The sequence below is a fragment of the Pundamilia nyererei genome, unplaced genomic scaffold (assembly GCF_000239375.1).
Source record: "Pundamilia nyererei isolate P.nyererei 1_Seehausen unplaced genomic scaffold, PunNye1.0 scaffold00107, whole genome shotgun sequence".
In the NCBI taxonomy this organism is placed as follows: Eukaryota; Metazoa; Chordata; class Actinopteri; order Cichliformes; family Cichlidae; genus Pundamilia; species Pundamilia nyererei.
In genome coordinates this window covers 1,546,060-1,562,569 of record NW_005187508.1, presented here as the reverse complement: position 1 = coordinate 1,562,569, position 16,510 = coordinate 1,546,060, and the positions used below count along the sequence as shown (strand labels likewise).

The 16,510-nt window shown below is 38.8% G+C and overlaps 2 protein-coding genes across 2 annotated transcripts in view; both read left to right on the top strand.

The window, feature by feature from the left end:
* The window catches only part of zcchc7 (zinc finger, CCHC domain containing 7), a 52,322-nt gene extending 49,524 nt beyond the window's left edge, over window positions 1–2,798 (top strand). The window contains exon 10 of the mRNA XM_005741163.2: window positions 870–2,798. Coding sequence (XP_005741220.1) covers window positions 870–1,483 — 614 coding nt within the window. The 3' untranslated portion in view covers window positions 1,484–2,798. The remainder of the gene's footprint in view (window positions 1–869) is intronic.
* Window positions 2,799–4,591: 1,793 nt separating this feature from the next.
* pgm2 (phosphoglucomutase 2) lies at window positions 4,592–16,367 on the top strand. Its single transcript, XM_005741162.1, has 13 exons — window positions 4,592–4,842; window positions 7,470–7,637; window positions 8,262–8,453; window positions 10,115–10,198; window positions 10,355–10,548; window positions 10,722–10,911; window positions 11,394–11,491; window positions 12,559–12,739; window positions 13,014–13,107; window positions 14,639–14,768; window positions 14,864–15,056; window positions 15,274–15,407; window positions 15,718–16,367. The coding sequence occupies exons 1-13, from the start codon at window positions 4,768–4,770 to the stop codon at window positions 15,818–15,820; spliced, it is 1,836 nt and encodes a 611-aa protein (XP_005741219.1). The 5' UTR covers window positions 4,592–4,767; the 3' UTR covers window positions 15,821–16,367.
* Window positions 16,368–16,510: the final 143 nt, after the last annotated feature.

Genomic DNA, 16,510 nt, shown 5'->3' with positions numbered 1-16,510 from the left:
GAGACTGTCGGACCCAGGGCTCGAACCGGCAACCTTCCGATTACAAGTCAACTGCCAACTTTTGAGCCACGATCGCCCCACAGCATTAGTGACCTATGCTGTGCAATCATTCCGCTCTGAAAAAAGAACTGTTCAAAGCAATAATTAAAAGCTGTTCAGCGTGTGAACCGTAGTGTTGCACAGTTGCATATGAGAAAACCGTGTTTGGAAAAAAACTAAACACAACATATCAGCAGAAGCACCTCACACCGTCTGTTAAGCACGTTGGTGGAGGCGTGAAAAATTGTGCTTGTTTTGCATCCACTGCAGTCTACTGTGAACTCCTCTGTATACCAAAGTATTGTAGAGGCTTGGCTGAAAACAGAACAGTGATTAAAGCACAGCAGGAAAATGAAGAGAATCAAGGTGATGCAGTGACTGAGTCAAAGTCCAAACCTCAGCCTGTGCCCGTGCTCAGCAATGATTTGGCGAAGAGAACTGTGCACAAACAAGTGCCTGCAGACTGAAGCAACATTGTAAAGAAGAGGGGGGGAAATTCCTCCACAATCATGTCAGATACTGACAAAGTCGTGCAAAAAAATTACTTTTGTCAACTTTTTGCTCCTAAAAGTTGTTTCATAACCTATTCGGTCCTTGGGAGTACTTAGCTCTTCAGACTCTGCTTCAGCATTTTGGCTTCGCTTTGTTAGACAGATATTAGTCATGTGAGGTTGTAGTTAAATGCTGTTAAGGACCAAATTAATATTTTATGTCTTGGCACATAAGAGTTTTTATCCATCTGACTTTGTTTTTTCAATCATAAGAGAAAAAGATGAAAATCATCGAATCAAATCAGATCCAATTAATTATTTTTGTTTTTCTTTCCCCAGAACTGAAGAAAAATGGCGGTTTTCAATCTTTTTCTGAGGCCCTTCTCACACCAGGACCCCCAAAGAAGAAACAGAAGATCAGCTTTCATAAAACCAACCACCAGTCCTACCATACCCCTCGGCATACTCCTAACAACCACAATCCCAGGCCCAGCCATTTATTTTTTAATGATAATGACTTAAGTGCTGCAACACCCAAAACAAAAAAGTTTAATAAGTACAAACAACAGGAAAGCATAGGCAATGTTAAACCATGGAAACCTAAGAGACCTGTGCCCACCTCGAGAAACCCGCTGCCAGCCGCTAAACCAATTTTCGATGAAGCAGAAGACTTTCCCAGAGGGGGAGGGATGGGAGAGAACAAGAAGAAGAGGAGAAAGAAGAAGAAAGTGAACCATGTCCCTTCAGCACAGCCAGGGGGACACACAGAGAAAAGATCTAATCCTCTCTTTGGCTCTGTTGGAGGAAAGGTGCATGGGCCTAAAGCAAAGCAAGAGAAGAGAAAAAAGAGGAAAAATCAAGCCCCCGCGACTGCTGACAAAAAAACTGGTGCGCAGATGTACCCTGCAGACGATAATCTGTTCTTCATTAAACAAAGAAAGGGCAGAAGATAGCATCTGTTTGTGTGAGGTTTCAATGTCAGAGTCTGTCAGGGCTCTGATCTCTAAAAGCAAAAGTTAAGACCGTGACTTTTAGGGGCGTGTCGCACGTTTCGTTAACTCAGGTCTCGACATAAATACCTGAAATTATTGTGGCTTTAAGGGCCTTCATGGGACCTTTTCACAAAATATTTTAACAACAGTCAAGAGTTAGGTGATGTGTATGATTTTTGGAAATATTAAAAGATGCTTCATTTAGTTGCTTCACCTCCAGGGTCCTGATTTTGTTCACAGTGGCTCGAAGTCACATTGTGATGCTTGAACAGAGCAGCATCTTTAATCTTGTTAATAACAGCTTAAAACGAGTCAGAACTCTGAAGCTGTTTATTTACTTTCCCCATGTGGTCAGTGTGAGAATACAGCTGTCCCCAGATTTAAACAGGAAGTGGCCCTTATGTTTGGAAATTGACTATGTATAAACAGCAGTTCACAATTTAGTTAGTCCAGTAAGTCACAGTTCTGTGGATTTTTAATGAAAAAGGATCATGGCCTGAAAGGAATCTGGATAATATTTGCGTAAAACCAAAAAGGTTTACTAAAACAGTTTCAGGAGTAATGGTGACTTAAAATTTATTTCTTCCCATTGGTTCCATCGTGTTGCAAAAGTCTCATTTTAAAAAAAGAAAATTAAAAATATTTGCAAGTTCAATAAGCTGATTTCCCTGTGCTTCTGCTTTGAAAGTAGTTTTTTAATGTTGCTGCTGCTCTTGGAACCAGAAGCCAGTGTATATTTAAACACGTGTTTGTGACTAATTTCATTTTCAATTTTAACTGAAGGGTAAACTGCTGCTCTTTTCTGTAAGCAACCCATGCGCTTGTAATTTTTCTGTATTTATGAGCACTAATGCATCTGTTACGTACAGACTAATAGAGCAGTGATGAAAAATCAGCAGACGCCTATTTAACCGTGATCCTCTGTCATTTGATGTTGGAGAACTCTGTCAAACCTGAAAAAGATCGCTTCAGTCAGAACACAAGTATTTCTTGTATTTATTGAAGGTGATCACTTTCAGGAATGTTTTCTTGTAAGCGGACAAGTGGAGTCAAACCACTGGTCCCAGATAACATGCATCACTAACATGTGGCCCCAACAGTGTTGATCATTTAAAATCAGTTGTATGCGTTCTTATTTGTTATTGTCGTAGCTAAATGAAACCCTGAAATAGGAAATCGTGTGAAGTGATCCCTTTGTAATATGACCACTGGTTATCCAAAGTGTCTGAGGAAAAATAAAACTTGAATCTCTTCTGTGATTGAGGAAGAAAGCTTGGATTGCTTCTGCGCTCGCAGTTCTTTTTTCTTATCTTCAGTGTCATTGTTATTCAATACAATTCATAGCACTTGGCTCGGGTTGATAAATGTCATAGTGGAGGTTGATGGATGAATTTTAATTTTCCCTATGCTGGGGAAAAATAATTTGTGATCTATAACAATGAGTCACAAACTATTTGTTAAAAACCCTAAGTGGCCTACTGTTGACATTTTGATTGAGGTCCAGTCAGACAGACTGAGCAACAGTTTTTCTTTACTATTTATCTGCTGTGTAGCCTTGTGCTTTCATGATTTCATGTTTTCAGACGATCAGCTTGTCAATTTTATCTTTATTTTTGTGATTTATTAAAGGCACGAGGTAAAAGTACACTGAAGACTGTCAACTGCTGCAGAAGATAGCTATATGAAAGTGCCATTTTTGTACGTGAGAAGAGCAATGAACTTGGTGATAGATGCTTCCAGTATGCATTATGGAGCCTAGTGCTCTGTGAAGGGCGGTAAAGACCGGTGGATGCTGTCACTTCTCCTTAATTTGGCTTCAGTCAGTGAACCCAGACAAACTACAGAGACAGCTGATGGAGGGATTTGAATGTACTTGCCTGTGTTATCAGACATGAGAACTGAAAGATTAAAACTACACTCACACTGGGTCAGAGTGATCCAGACTTATTGTTCGAAACAAGTTAAACTCTTACACAGCTTTGATCTTTAATTGGCTCTTAAAAACATGCTTCCATTCCTCAGATGAATGAATCGCAGTATAAAAACATTCACTGATAATCATCTTCATATTTCAATCTTTCAATTTATTTACTTTAAAGAGGATATACTTTATATCCTCTGCTGGTCTTTACTGACAGAACAGAAATGCTGATGAAGCTTTAAAAGGACACAGGGCTGCAAATGGAATTTTTTTTTTTAAAATTTATTATTTCTGATCAAATAGTCTCATATGCCACAGGGCTTCTGTCCCACTCTTGGTGTCAAATAGGGGGAGGTCCAACAAAGGTCTGACACAGACTCTGATGGATACATCTGGCCCTTTTTATCTACTGTTCACTGAAGCCTCATCACAAATGTTCTACGTGGAAGGGTGGGTAGTAAGAAGCCATTCTTACGGAAATGTGGAGAAAGGATAAGGTATTCCAGATTATACAAACGTTTCACTGAAAATCAGTGGCAGCAGGTCACATGGGGTAGTAAGACAGAAATGTATTGTTTTAGTTCAAATCATTTCAGTATGTATGTAGGCAATTGGGAGAGAGTTGAAACAGTGAATGTCTACAGACATCTGTAAAACACCTTGGAGGCTCTGTCTTGATTTGGGGCTACATTTCAGCCAGTGGTGTTGGGGAACTTGTCAAAATGAATGGAATTATGAACACAGAGCGGTCCCTTCAGTTTTTCATCCACCATGCAAGATCATCTGGAAAGCATCTGATTGGCAGCAGCTTCATTTTTCTGCATGACAATCACTGAATGTAGTAAAGGATTATCTACTTCCCATTTAAATTGTAAAAATGTAAATAAATGAGAGTGGGTTAAGACTTTTGCACATTAGTTTAAATACTGGTACCGTGATTCCAGTGACTGCTGTAGTTGTGTAATTGTGTTTTGTTTTTTTCCTCTAGGAAAACAAAGATTACGCTTTCTGTAACACTTTTGAAACAATCTTTCAATTAATTTTCTCTGGTTAAAATCGATGACTGTATAACTGTTTTCTAGAGTCATTGGTTAAAATAGTCCATGAAGGCCTCGCGCTTGTTATTAACCACAGTTACGACAGCTTCTGAATGCAACACGCAGGAAACTCGTGACGCAGAACGTCGCTCCGCCCGCAGCAGCAGCAGGCAGTGGTGCTAACATCTTCAGTTTTTAGCCAGAAAAAGTTACTGAAGGAGCGCGTTGATCTCCCATGAGCATAGACACTGAGCTGGACAGACTGTTGACTCTGGCCAAGAAGAGAAATGGAGAACGGTACGTCCTCAACCGGTGACGCCCAGCTGGACCAGTCTATACGGCAGTGGCTGCAGTACGACAAGGTGAGCTGACAGCTAGCTTGCTAGCTCAGAGTGCTTCAGCTTTGCTGTAGTCATCAAACACATTCAGGGTTATCTTTGTACGAGCGATTTTATTTATTCTCGGGCGATACATGAAGATTCCAGTTAGTAACTTTGTGAGTTTAGTGGTGTCCTTGACTGGTCCTTTCATTTAAGCATGCATCAATGAACTTTTTGTGATAGTGCTCAATTTAGATTTTAATTTAAAGTTGTAAAAATCTGCTACTTGTTTACTATAATAAGTTGATATAAGTTTATATTGACTTGGGTTTTAATTTATCTGTATTTTCTGTTAAAGAAGTGCCCATTTCCCACGAATTACCTCAAATCAAGTATCTGCCATTGAATTACTAAATACATGATTATTATGCCTAAACCAAGAAGCGCAAAGAAGAACTGGATTCTTCTTTCTCTGTGAGAATTAGATGATAGCCTGTTAATAGTCTGGATAAGCATAACAGAAAGTAGATCTGATCTGTCATTCTAAAGCAGAATCTCATGTGCCTTAGATCTCGGCTTATAAAACACTGTAAAGGAGGATGTCCAGTTTCTTTAGCATTGTTTTGTCTCAAATCACCACGGACTTTCTGCTTGACCATCACCAATTTGCTAGAAGATTTTATGGTCTAATATTTGGACATATATAATGATCAGTGTGAAATTTCAGCTTCATATGTCGTTTACTTTTCAAGATGTATATTTCTGAAAATTATCTCTTGATTCATTTCCACCATATCTTTTTTTTCACATTGCGAAATCTGAGGCCATGTTTGAGCATGAATCAGAAACTATTAAAGATAAAAGCCTGAAATTTTTCAAATTCTCACCTTAAAATGAACCAGGATGAGATGGATCAAAAAATGTCTGATTATGACTGGTTAAAGAATAAACAAAGAAAGTAACCCGAATTATAAAGCCCAACATTTGAACACATAGTAATAATTGGAAAAGAAAACACACTGCAAAAAAGACAACTTTCTGAATGGGACATAGATGTATTTTACAAAAAATGCCAAATAAAACTTTGTCAACATGAAAAAATGCTGTTTTCATTCAACTTTAATCTGGATGGAGCAAATATGACAAATTTTTCTACAAAAGCAAAAATATAAGTAGGTCCTCTAATCCAAATAACGCAAAATTCTGGAGTTTAATGTACATTAAATTCTAATAATTTCACATCAATCATTACATACACCCAAATTTTAAACCATAAACTTTTCAGGGACGTCAGATGTGGACGAACAGAAAATATTGTAGAAATTTGATGCTTTGAGATGAGAAAGACCCTTAAGCATTTTAGCTAGAAACTGTCATAATTCAAACTCCTTTTTTTTTTTTTTTTCTTAAATAATCTTTGTCAGCTATTTTACATCCAACCAACAAATCAAGTCAAAGAAGCCCTTGTTCACACAAAAATAGAAGAAGTCGTTCTCCGGGTTGCGTAACTCGTGACCACTCCACGAACACTGACCTGCCCTCCCCTACTAAATTAGTTTGAAGCTATTTTACTTCCAAGAACACGAGAGCTAAATTAAAGTCATCATAGAGCCCTTTTGACATTTCACCCTACAGAATTAATACTGATCTGCAAGGTTTTAACAATTACAGGTAGTTTTTCTCTACTTCTCCTCCTGTCTTACGTGTAAAATTAAACCAGTTGTGGATTTCATGGTAAACTGAACTGTGCCTACTTTATGAAGCCAGTCATCTGCTTGTGAGTGACCAGTGGTGTTCCCCAGGGCTCTGCTCTTAGACTTCTCTTATCTTAGACAGAGAAGTTTCCACTTGGGTTACGTATCCACAAACATTCATCACTGCAGGTTTGCTTTCTTTAAAACCAGAAGTCAACTTGTGCTTGTACTCAAGCGTCTGTTGTTGCTGAGTCTTTTTCATTTTAATGATTATAAATCCATAACCCTCTGTTTGGTCCCCAAACGTTTGTCCAAATTTTGCAGGAGACTCTTCCTCCTGTCTGCAAGCATCAGTTGTTCCTAATATTATATTTATTTTTAATATTTACGTCATTATTTTTATAAATACTACAAAATAACAGAATTATTTAGTGGAAAATAATTTGAAATTATAAATCAGTAAAACAGAATATGACTCAGATTTTATAATAACCCAGTCAGCTGCTGGTCATACATTCTGGTATGTTGGTCATTACTGAAACAGAACCAGTCACATGGTCTTAACATGCTTACAACACAAATGTATAACCAAACTAACCCGGCTACTACCCGACTATCAGACCTACACAAACACAGTCATTCTTGGCCTTAAAGACATATGGGATGTCACAAATTAGATCACACTGGAAAAAGACCCCAGATTCATTAGTCTTGAGATGATTGTGTTACAGCGGCTTCCTCAGGGGTCCACGTGGTCAGAAGTGCCGTCCTGTCTGGACGTTCTCGTAGTAATTCCTAAGTAGACTGATTCTTACCCTCTAAACTTTCCTGTTGTCTATAGAAGCTTTTGTGTTGGGTTTTTTAATGCTAACTTTATCATCAAGTGACAACACTGTAGACAAGATTTTAAATCTTTAATTGTGTTCGTTTATTTATTTATTAATTTGTGGATAATAAAACATTTCCCTTCTCCAGAACCCCAAAACGAAATCCATGGTGCAGGATATGGTGAAAGAGGGAAACATGGAAGCTTTGAAGAAGTGTTTCTCCTCCAGGATGGAGTTTGGCACAGCAGGTCTGAGAGCAGCCATGGGGCCTGGCATATCCTGTATGAACGACCTCACTATTATTCAGACCACACAGGTGGGTCAATACTGCAGCTCAATACGTTTCAAGTCGCATGCAAAGTTGAATGTTTCTGTTTTTGATTTTTAGTCTTTGTTTTGTGAAGAAGTTGAGGAATGCGAAGTATTTTATTGTCACCCAAAACCCCCCAAAATCTGTTTCACACTTAATTTTATAGCTGAATTTAAGATCGTATAGATTGCTTTATAGCACTTCATAGTTTATTCCTGAGTTGCTGCCTGTGTGTGAGTCAGACCTTCCCCTTAGTTCTTTTCTGGCTCTAGAATAATGGAGATTGCTGTTTTTGCACTGAAGATCTGACACTGCAGGATCGTGAAACTATATATACAAGCAGTCCTTCAAATCACTGATTTGTATAAAAGCTAGCTCAGTTTTATGATGATTGCTTTTATTTTCATATTGTTCTGAATATATATCCAACTTCATGTTCTGTAATTATTATTTTGTGATTTTTATCTGATTCATTGCATGATTGAAATTGTTATAATCCGGGTTAAAACCCATCAATAGTTTGTGCCTTTTTTGTGAGAGGTGCTGTGTGTATATATATTTATTTAAAGTTATAATCAACCATTCTCAAGACCTTTCTCTTGTATCTTCCGATCGTTTCCTCCCTGACAGGGTTTCTGTTGCTACCTGGAGCAGAGTATTGGGAACCTCAAAGAGCGAGGGGTGGTGATCGGGTACGACGCTCGTGCCCACCCTCCCAGCGGGGGCAGCAGCAAGCGTTTCGCCAGCTTGGCTGCGGCTGTATTCATCAGCCGAGGAGTCCCTGTCTACCTCTTCTCTGACATCACCCCCACGCCCTTTGTGGTAATCACTTGGTTTCCTGTGTTTTCATCACTTGGGTGTTTTTTTTGGATGTTGCAACACTTGTTCAACACAGTCAAAAAAAATTAAAAAAAATCCGCTCACTTTCCTTCAGTGTACAGTGCAACATGTTGCATAACACATGTAGCAGTCATCAGATTATGTTCACTTTGAAGAAAGAGGATCTGTGATTAGCAATTTAGGCTTTAGACATCAATACCACTTAAGTCTTGTTTGTATTTCCAGGTGGTTATTCAATATATCTGTTTATCCACTTATTTTATTCAGTTTTTGCTCAATTTTCCTGTTGCATTACTTATTTTCCTTGTGTAATAGTGAGAGCAGCACGCAATATTTATCTTGTTTTTATATTGCATTTTCCAAAGCCAAGCCGTAAAGTGCTAGTCCAACACGTGAAAAAAATAAAATTCATAGAACAACATGTTTCAACAAGTGATTTTAAAAAGCCAGCAGATAAAAATAACTTTTAAGAGAAGATTTTAAAGACTGCCTAGCTCAGATGTTCAGTCAGGGAATTCTGTATGGCTTAGGAAACAAGCATAAAAGGTTTCAATCACTTCTAAAGCTATGAAGTCGTCAGTGAAGAGCTGCAAAGGCTGCTGTAATGCTCCCTCTGCTTCAGCTACGTGTTAGAAGCCTAGCAGCTGCATTTTCATTTAATAGTAGCCTGTTTATGTTACGCTGGCTTACGCTGGTGTAAGTAGTCAACTCTGGAAGAAATAAAAGCAGGACCTTGTTAAGTCATGCTGAGATAGGAGTGAATGGATTTTAGGTGTCTGTCTAAGCTGGATGAAACAGGACTCCATGAAATTTTAGACACTGTGCATCAAAAGATGTCAGATTCAAAGATTAGCCCTGGGTATGAGCCTACTTAGACCAGAGGAAAAATCCACAATCATTCAGCTTTAGTGAAAATGTAGACTATATCTCTGCAGGATTTGCCCAAAGGCCAGCATGCAAACACACAGCAGTGGTTTAGGCCCGTTCTCAGTAGGCATTCATCGATAAGTCAACCAAATATTAGTATTAGCCAATATCTGCCTTTTTCTACTGATGTCATCCCCTCAGCTTAAAAATGTCATTTGCTGATGACAGTGATATTTATCAATCTGTGAATGTCACATCAGGTTTATGCTGCTGATGTTTTTCCATTATAACACTTTTATAAGCATAGCCCCAGAATTTCACAAAAGCGTGTTCCTCATTCTCACTTTTTCATCCTGATTTTATCTTTCACTGCAGTTTTGTGGGAAAGAAAATCTTTGTGTAGCACAGTTTTGTTGTGAGTCTTCAGACAAAAAGGAAAACGAGGGAAAATGTCATTGAGCTGCTCAAATTCACCTGATGTTCTCCCAAAGTAATAAAAAAAAAATTAGATTGACATTTTCCTTACTTGATCACGAGTAATTGCCTCCATGATGGCGTTAAAGCAGAAAACATTTGAACCTTTTGGCTCGCAGTAGAAATGAATCCAATCCCTCATAGTAACCAACTATAACATTGTTTTATTAGTAACATTTTCAAATAGGCTTTCTTTGTATTTCTTACTTTTTTCTTTTTTTCTTTTTTTTGCTTCTGCATGGTGTTCTTAAAATATTTATCATATATGAGGTACTATTGTCTTTCTCTCATTCTCATCGTAGCCTTTCACAGTTTCCCACCTGGGTCTGTGTGCTGGTATCATGGTGACGGCCTCTCACAACCCCAAACAAGACAATGGCTACAAGGTAAGACCTCATCATTGCCTTGTCTTTCTTCCTTAAATGCATCAATAGCTTACTGATAGTTTTATTTATAATCTCTGCTAATTTAAAAATTACAAAGTTCCAATTTCTTTCCCATAAATTTCTGAAACATTTTAGTTTTTTCTGGTTTTGTCCTAGGTGTACTGGGAGAACGGTGCCCAGATTGTGACTCCTCATGACAAAGGTATATCTAAAGCCATTGTGGAAAACCTGGAGCCTTGGCCTGAGTCGTGGAACACGGAGGAGGCTCTGAAGAGCACTTTGCTCAAAGACCCCTATCAGGATATTAACACAGAATACTTCAAAGCCATCCAGAAACACTGCCATCACAGGTGCTGCATAGATACACAACTTGCTGAGCAGCATGTACCATTTAAAACATGCTAGCGATTCTACTCTGTAATGTTTTAAATGCATAAGCTGCCATGTAGGCCGTACAAGTACATAATGCTTCGAGGTAGAAACCTGTGGATGTTCATAAATCATGTTTAGACTTTTTTTGCAGGGAAATAAACAAGAAGTCAGAGGTGAAAATTGTGCATACATCTGTGCATGGTGTTGGTCACACGTTCGTCCAGTCAGCATTCAAGGCTTTCGATCTTCGTCCTCCGTACGCAGTGGAGGAACAGAAGGATCCAGACCCCGAATTTCCCACCGTTAAATATCCTAATCCTGAAGAGGGAGAGGGAGTCCTGGTGCGTAGTCAACATTTGCCACACCCAATCATATGTACAGTTGTGTCCGTAGGTTTTTGGACAGTGACACAGTTTTAATGTTCACGATCATGGTGGATTTTAAATCAGATCATCAAGATGTGATGGAAGTACAGACGGGGAGTCTCAGTTCAAGGGTTTTTACAAAAGTATCGCATTACTGTTTAGGAATGACAGTATAGCCCTGTACACTTAAGAGTTCATCCTGCGCCTGTTTCACTTTGTTTGACGATGACACACCTTCCTCTTTGAGAGTATTCTTGACATTTTGTGAAGTTGTTTTTCTTAACTAAGGAAATAATTTTGTAATCATGCACTTATTCTTCTTGTATTGAGATTTCCAGTGTACAGAAACCAAAATGAAAGTACAACAAATGTTTCACTGGCCTAAAACATATACAGCTGACTGTAGTAGATGACTGGTTTTGGTTGATTGTGTAACAAGTGATTGGTTGTTCTTGCAGACATTGTCATTTGCACTGGCAGAGAAGGAGGGGGCCTCTGTGGTGCTGGCGAATGACCCTGATGCAGATCGACTGGCCATTGCTGAGAAGCAGGAGAGGTGTGTTTGTGTGTGCATATACAGCTTTAATAGTGTTTGCAGCAGAGTTTGACACAAACTCATTGGGCAGGTTTATTAGGGTTGAATGAATAAAAATTATGGTGACCCACACATTTTAGAGCTACTCAGGACCTCCAGCTGCTCAGTTCTGGGTCTTCTTTGTCATTGTTTTACATGATGATGATTTCATCTTTTCAGTTGGTGAATGATCAGACCACTCTGCACCCAGACTCTTGTAATAAATGCAGTGTGTAGTTTGGCATCATCTTGCTGAAATATGCAAGGCCTTCCCTGGAAAAGATGTCTAGATAAGAGCATGTGCTACTCTAAAACCTGTATATACCTTTTAGCATTGATCATGCCTTTCCAGATATGCAAGGCACCAATTCACAGATGCAGACTTTTGAACTGATTGCTGATAACATGCCGGATGGTCCCTTTCCTCTTTAGGCTAGAGAACAAAATGTCCATTTTTTTTCAGAAATAATTTAAAACTTCTATTAATCTGACTGTGGATCAGCCTTTCTGGATCATCTTCATATGTAGCTTCTCCTGATTAAGCTTTAACCTGAATTTGTGTAGACGGCGAGGTGAACAGAAGGGGGTTTCTGAGCCCACGCAGTAATTTCCATGACAGATTCATGCATGTTTTTAATGCAGTTCTGCCTGAGACCCACTGAAGATCACAGGCATCCAATACTGACTTTTGGCTTTTTTCACGCGCACATAGAGATTTTTCCAGATTCTCATAATCTTTTGATGACATTATGTGTTGCAGATGAGAAGATGTTAAAAGTCTTCACAATTGTTTCATTGAGGAAGATTTTCGCAGTTTGTAAATGCAGCTTTTTGCAATTTGGTGAATCTCTGTCCATCTTTACTTGTACGAAACTCTGCCCTCTCTAAGATCTTCTTTTTATACCAACTTATGTGACTGACCTGCTGCAATGTAACAGTTTAAACATTGCATATTACAGAATGCTTTGATGATCACAGATCGATGACCCTCTGCATAAGGTATGTTAGCTTGCCTTCACTTCCATAACCTCTGTCTGTGTCTGTGTTAGTGGACGGTGGCGTGTGTTCAGTGGTAATGAGCTGGGAGCATTGCTTGGCTGGTGGCTATTTCGCTGCTGGAGGGAGCAAAACTCCGACGCTGCTGCTGTGAAAAACCTCTACATGCTGTCGAGCACAGTCTCATCCAAAATACTGCGCGCCATTGCCCTGAAGGAGGGATTCCACTTTGAGGTAACAAAGTTGTTTTTAAAATAAGATCAGTTAAATTTCCCCATGCATCAAAAGATTCTGTAAGATGGGCCTAACTGGAGAGGAGTGCTTGTATGGAATTCCTGCTAGTAATCGTATTTAGAAGAAACTGAGATAAATTTTTTTAAAAAAAGGGCTATGAGACTATTTAACAATACTGTTTTAGGTTTCACCACCGCACGTGTTTCAGATTGAATGTTTCAAACCATTCTCCGTGGTTACTGTTAACCAAATTTCTTACATAATGTTTGGACAGGAAACACTAACAGGGTTCAAGTGGATGGGTAACAGAGCCAGAGACCTTTTGGACCAGGACAAGACCGTGCTGTTTGCCTTTGAAGAGGCCATAGGTATTATCACACGCAGCACACACACGAATGACTGTTTTCAAACTGAGACCAGTCCTGATTCATGCTTTGTGGCTAATGCACACAATGATCTCCACAGTGTCACAAGCTGAGTTAATTTTAACTGCCTAAAAGTATTCAAGTAACATAAATTTGTGTGGGATCAGTTGATGACAACAACATTTTTCTGTTTGAGTTTTTGGGAGCTCACAAGATCTAAACTAAAGTTTAAACTCAACCTAAATCTAAACCTTTCAAAAACTTGCTTGAGGATTAAAAAATAGCCTTAAAGTGATGGCAGTAATGAAACTGAAATGTGTAGTCACCTGTTGGTGAACTAAACTAGATATATAAAGTGCACAGTGACATGGAAAAGTAAAGTTACTATGAACGGTTAAGTGAGAGGTGTGTGAGCTGATCGCTGAAAGACATGAAGTTAATTTTTAACTTCTTTTGGGTCTTTCAGCTTCAGAGACCTTTATCCACAAACGTCTTCTGCTGTGGCAGCTGTCAGCAGCCACGGCTTCTCTAAACAGCTACCTGTGTCTATGAAAGTAAAGAAAGCTGGTTCCTCATCTCATAGTTTAATCAAGAAGTGGCAGTTAACAGGAACAGAGGAGGTTAAGTTGAGATCTGTAAGACCAAAAAAGGGAGAATTGCTTGTAGGTTTGCTAAGAAGACCAAGGACAACCCCTGTTTAACTGCAAAAGACCTTCAGAATGAGTCACCAGCAGTGCACTGAGGACTAAACAAATATGACCTTTATGGAAGTGGATGAGCTTTTTGGCTGTAGTTGTTTCCACTTGCAAAGCTGAAAGTATTTGAGTGGGAGAGGGAACAATAGATCCAGTTTAATATCAGCGAATAATTCTGGAAGCAAAGGTCACACCATTTCATCTCTGACAAGGAAAGTATCACAAACTCACCTCAGACTTCACAGTGGACTAATTCAAGAGGTACAAGATGATGCAGAGCTCTCACAGTCCCCTGAACTAAACACCACTGAAAACTGTGACCAAAGGTTGCATCATTACTGTGAATAGAAGTGCTTCACTTTCTTTGTGCCGTCCTGAAGTATACTTGCATGTATACTGTGCACTGATACTGAAATATTTCTGTGAAAAAACCCCCAAAAAAACAGTTGCGCTTTACAAGTGAATCTAATCACACAACGTAGCGCAATCTTGGTAATTTGGTTAATGAAAATATGAGTCATCAAAATTAAACATGTAAAAACATCAGATTCATGTGATGTGATCTCAGTCTTGATTATTAAAAGGTTTGAGCCGTGCTGACAGTCAAACACAAAGGCTGAGTTAAAAATAAAAGTTGTTTGGGGTCAATACGATTGTTAGTAAGTCCAACACACACATACAACATAACAGCATAGTTTCCAGCATTCCTATATAATAAGATTATGATACTATAATTGGAATCTCATTCCTTTGGATACACTGCTACTAAAAGAAGTGGCAGCTGACTACAGCAGCTGGAGGTTTATATAGTCTAAGTGAACTCTGTGTGTGTGTTGCAGGGTATATGTGTAGTCCCTCTGTATTGGACAAGGATGGAGTGAGCGCTGCAGCCATAGCAGGAGAGATGATTTCCTTCCTGGCGACTAAAAAAATCAGTCTTTCTCAGCAGCTCACTACAATCTATGAAGAGTAAGATGCACACACTTGCGTACATTTCACCTTAAACTTTGAATAACCTAAAACTGCAGGCTCTAGCTCTGTCTTTGATTATTTCTTATCATCAGGTATGGCTACCACATCAGCAAGAACTCTTACTTTATCTGCCATGACCAGGAAGTGATCCGCAGTCTGTTTGAGCGTCTGCGCAACTATGGTGGCACAAAAGACTCGTATCCCACCGAATGTGGTCGTTTTGCCATCGACGCTGTGCGAGACCTGACCACCGGCTACGATAGCAACCAACCCGATAAAAAAGCTGTAAGGGCACAAACTTCACACCTGCAGTTCATACACTGAGAGCATAACAAACCTCTTAATTACACATTATAATTGTGTAAGAGTTTCCTTTTAAAACAGTTGTTAGTTTTAAACTGCAGAAGTTTTGTGTTTTTAATTTTGCTCGTTTTTCCAGTTTTATTTATTTTAGTGTGTCTCTCCCTCTGTCCATCTAACACTCCTTCCTCTCCTCTCTCAGGTTCTTCCCACGTCTAGCTCCAGTCAGATGATCACCTTTACCTTCTCTAATGGGGGTGTGGCCACCATGAGGACCAGCGGCACAGAACCAAAAATCAAATACTACACTGAACTCTGTGCTCCTCCTGGTAACAGGTAGGTTACTTTAGAGGCAAAGCTAATATAAGCAAACTATAGAACTGTTAAATTTTTCTACACCTTGCAAAATGGCTTTATACATCTTCTTTTGTCTGATATCAGCCCAAATCCTGAAGGAATTTAATGATGGGCAAAAACGTTTTTTGGGGTTTTTTTTTTTTTTTTTTGTAGGAATAAATAGTTGTTTTATTTTCTCTGAAGATAAAGAAACTCCACAGTTTGAAATGTCATAACTGAACAGTGCAACTCTAGTAATCCCTCATAAATGTCAACGGGTTTTTTGTTTTTGTTTTTTTGTCTCTAACAGTGATGTGCCGCACCTGAAGAAGGAACTGGATGACTTGGTTGATGCCATCATTGAAAACTTTTTCGAGCCAGATAAGAATAAGCTGCAGCCAAAGCCACAGTAGCACAGATGGGTCTGTAACAACAAGCTGGGCTTAATATCTCTGACCAGCATGCCACGTGTTGTCTGAATTCTCCAGACGAGATTCTTTTTAATTCTGGCTTTACATCAATTCATAAACGTGTTAGTGACAAGTTAACCATGTGGCTCTTTTACAATTTGGAGAAATCATGTTGTTGTTGATGATAATTAGTCATTTTAAAATGATCTCAAGGGTCATGTGTTCCTATATTTTCAGTAGTCAAAATGTTTCACAGCTTCATGTTTTTGTTTTTTAAAATTCAGTTTACCTCAATGCTGGAGATCTTAAAGCGCACAAGTCCAACCATCTTACACCCACAGCCATTCCTGTTTTCACACTATTATGCTTTCTGTATTTCCTGTTTTGATGACATGCATTCCACAGTGTGCTTCAGCATCATTTGCTTTGCTGCTAATGTCAAGAATTAGAGGAGTGTGTAAATGAGAACATTAAAAGTTTATAGCGCCATCAAGTGGAGACACCGACTCCTCGTTTCTTCATACTGTATAATAAAATGTTAGAAGTCAGAGGTTTTTTGTTGTTGTTTTAACTTATTTTCAGTTTAAATTCATTTGATGGAGAATAAATAATGTGCGTGTTCCGGTATTCTTCATGCTGAAAAATACAACTTTACTAAATAAAGATTCTGACTGTACATGTGGAGGTAAACGT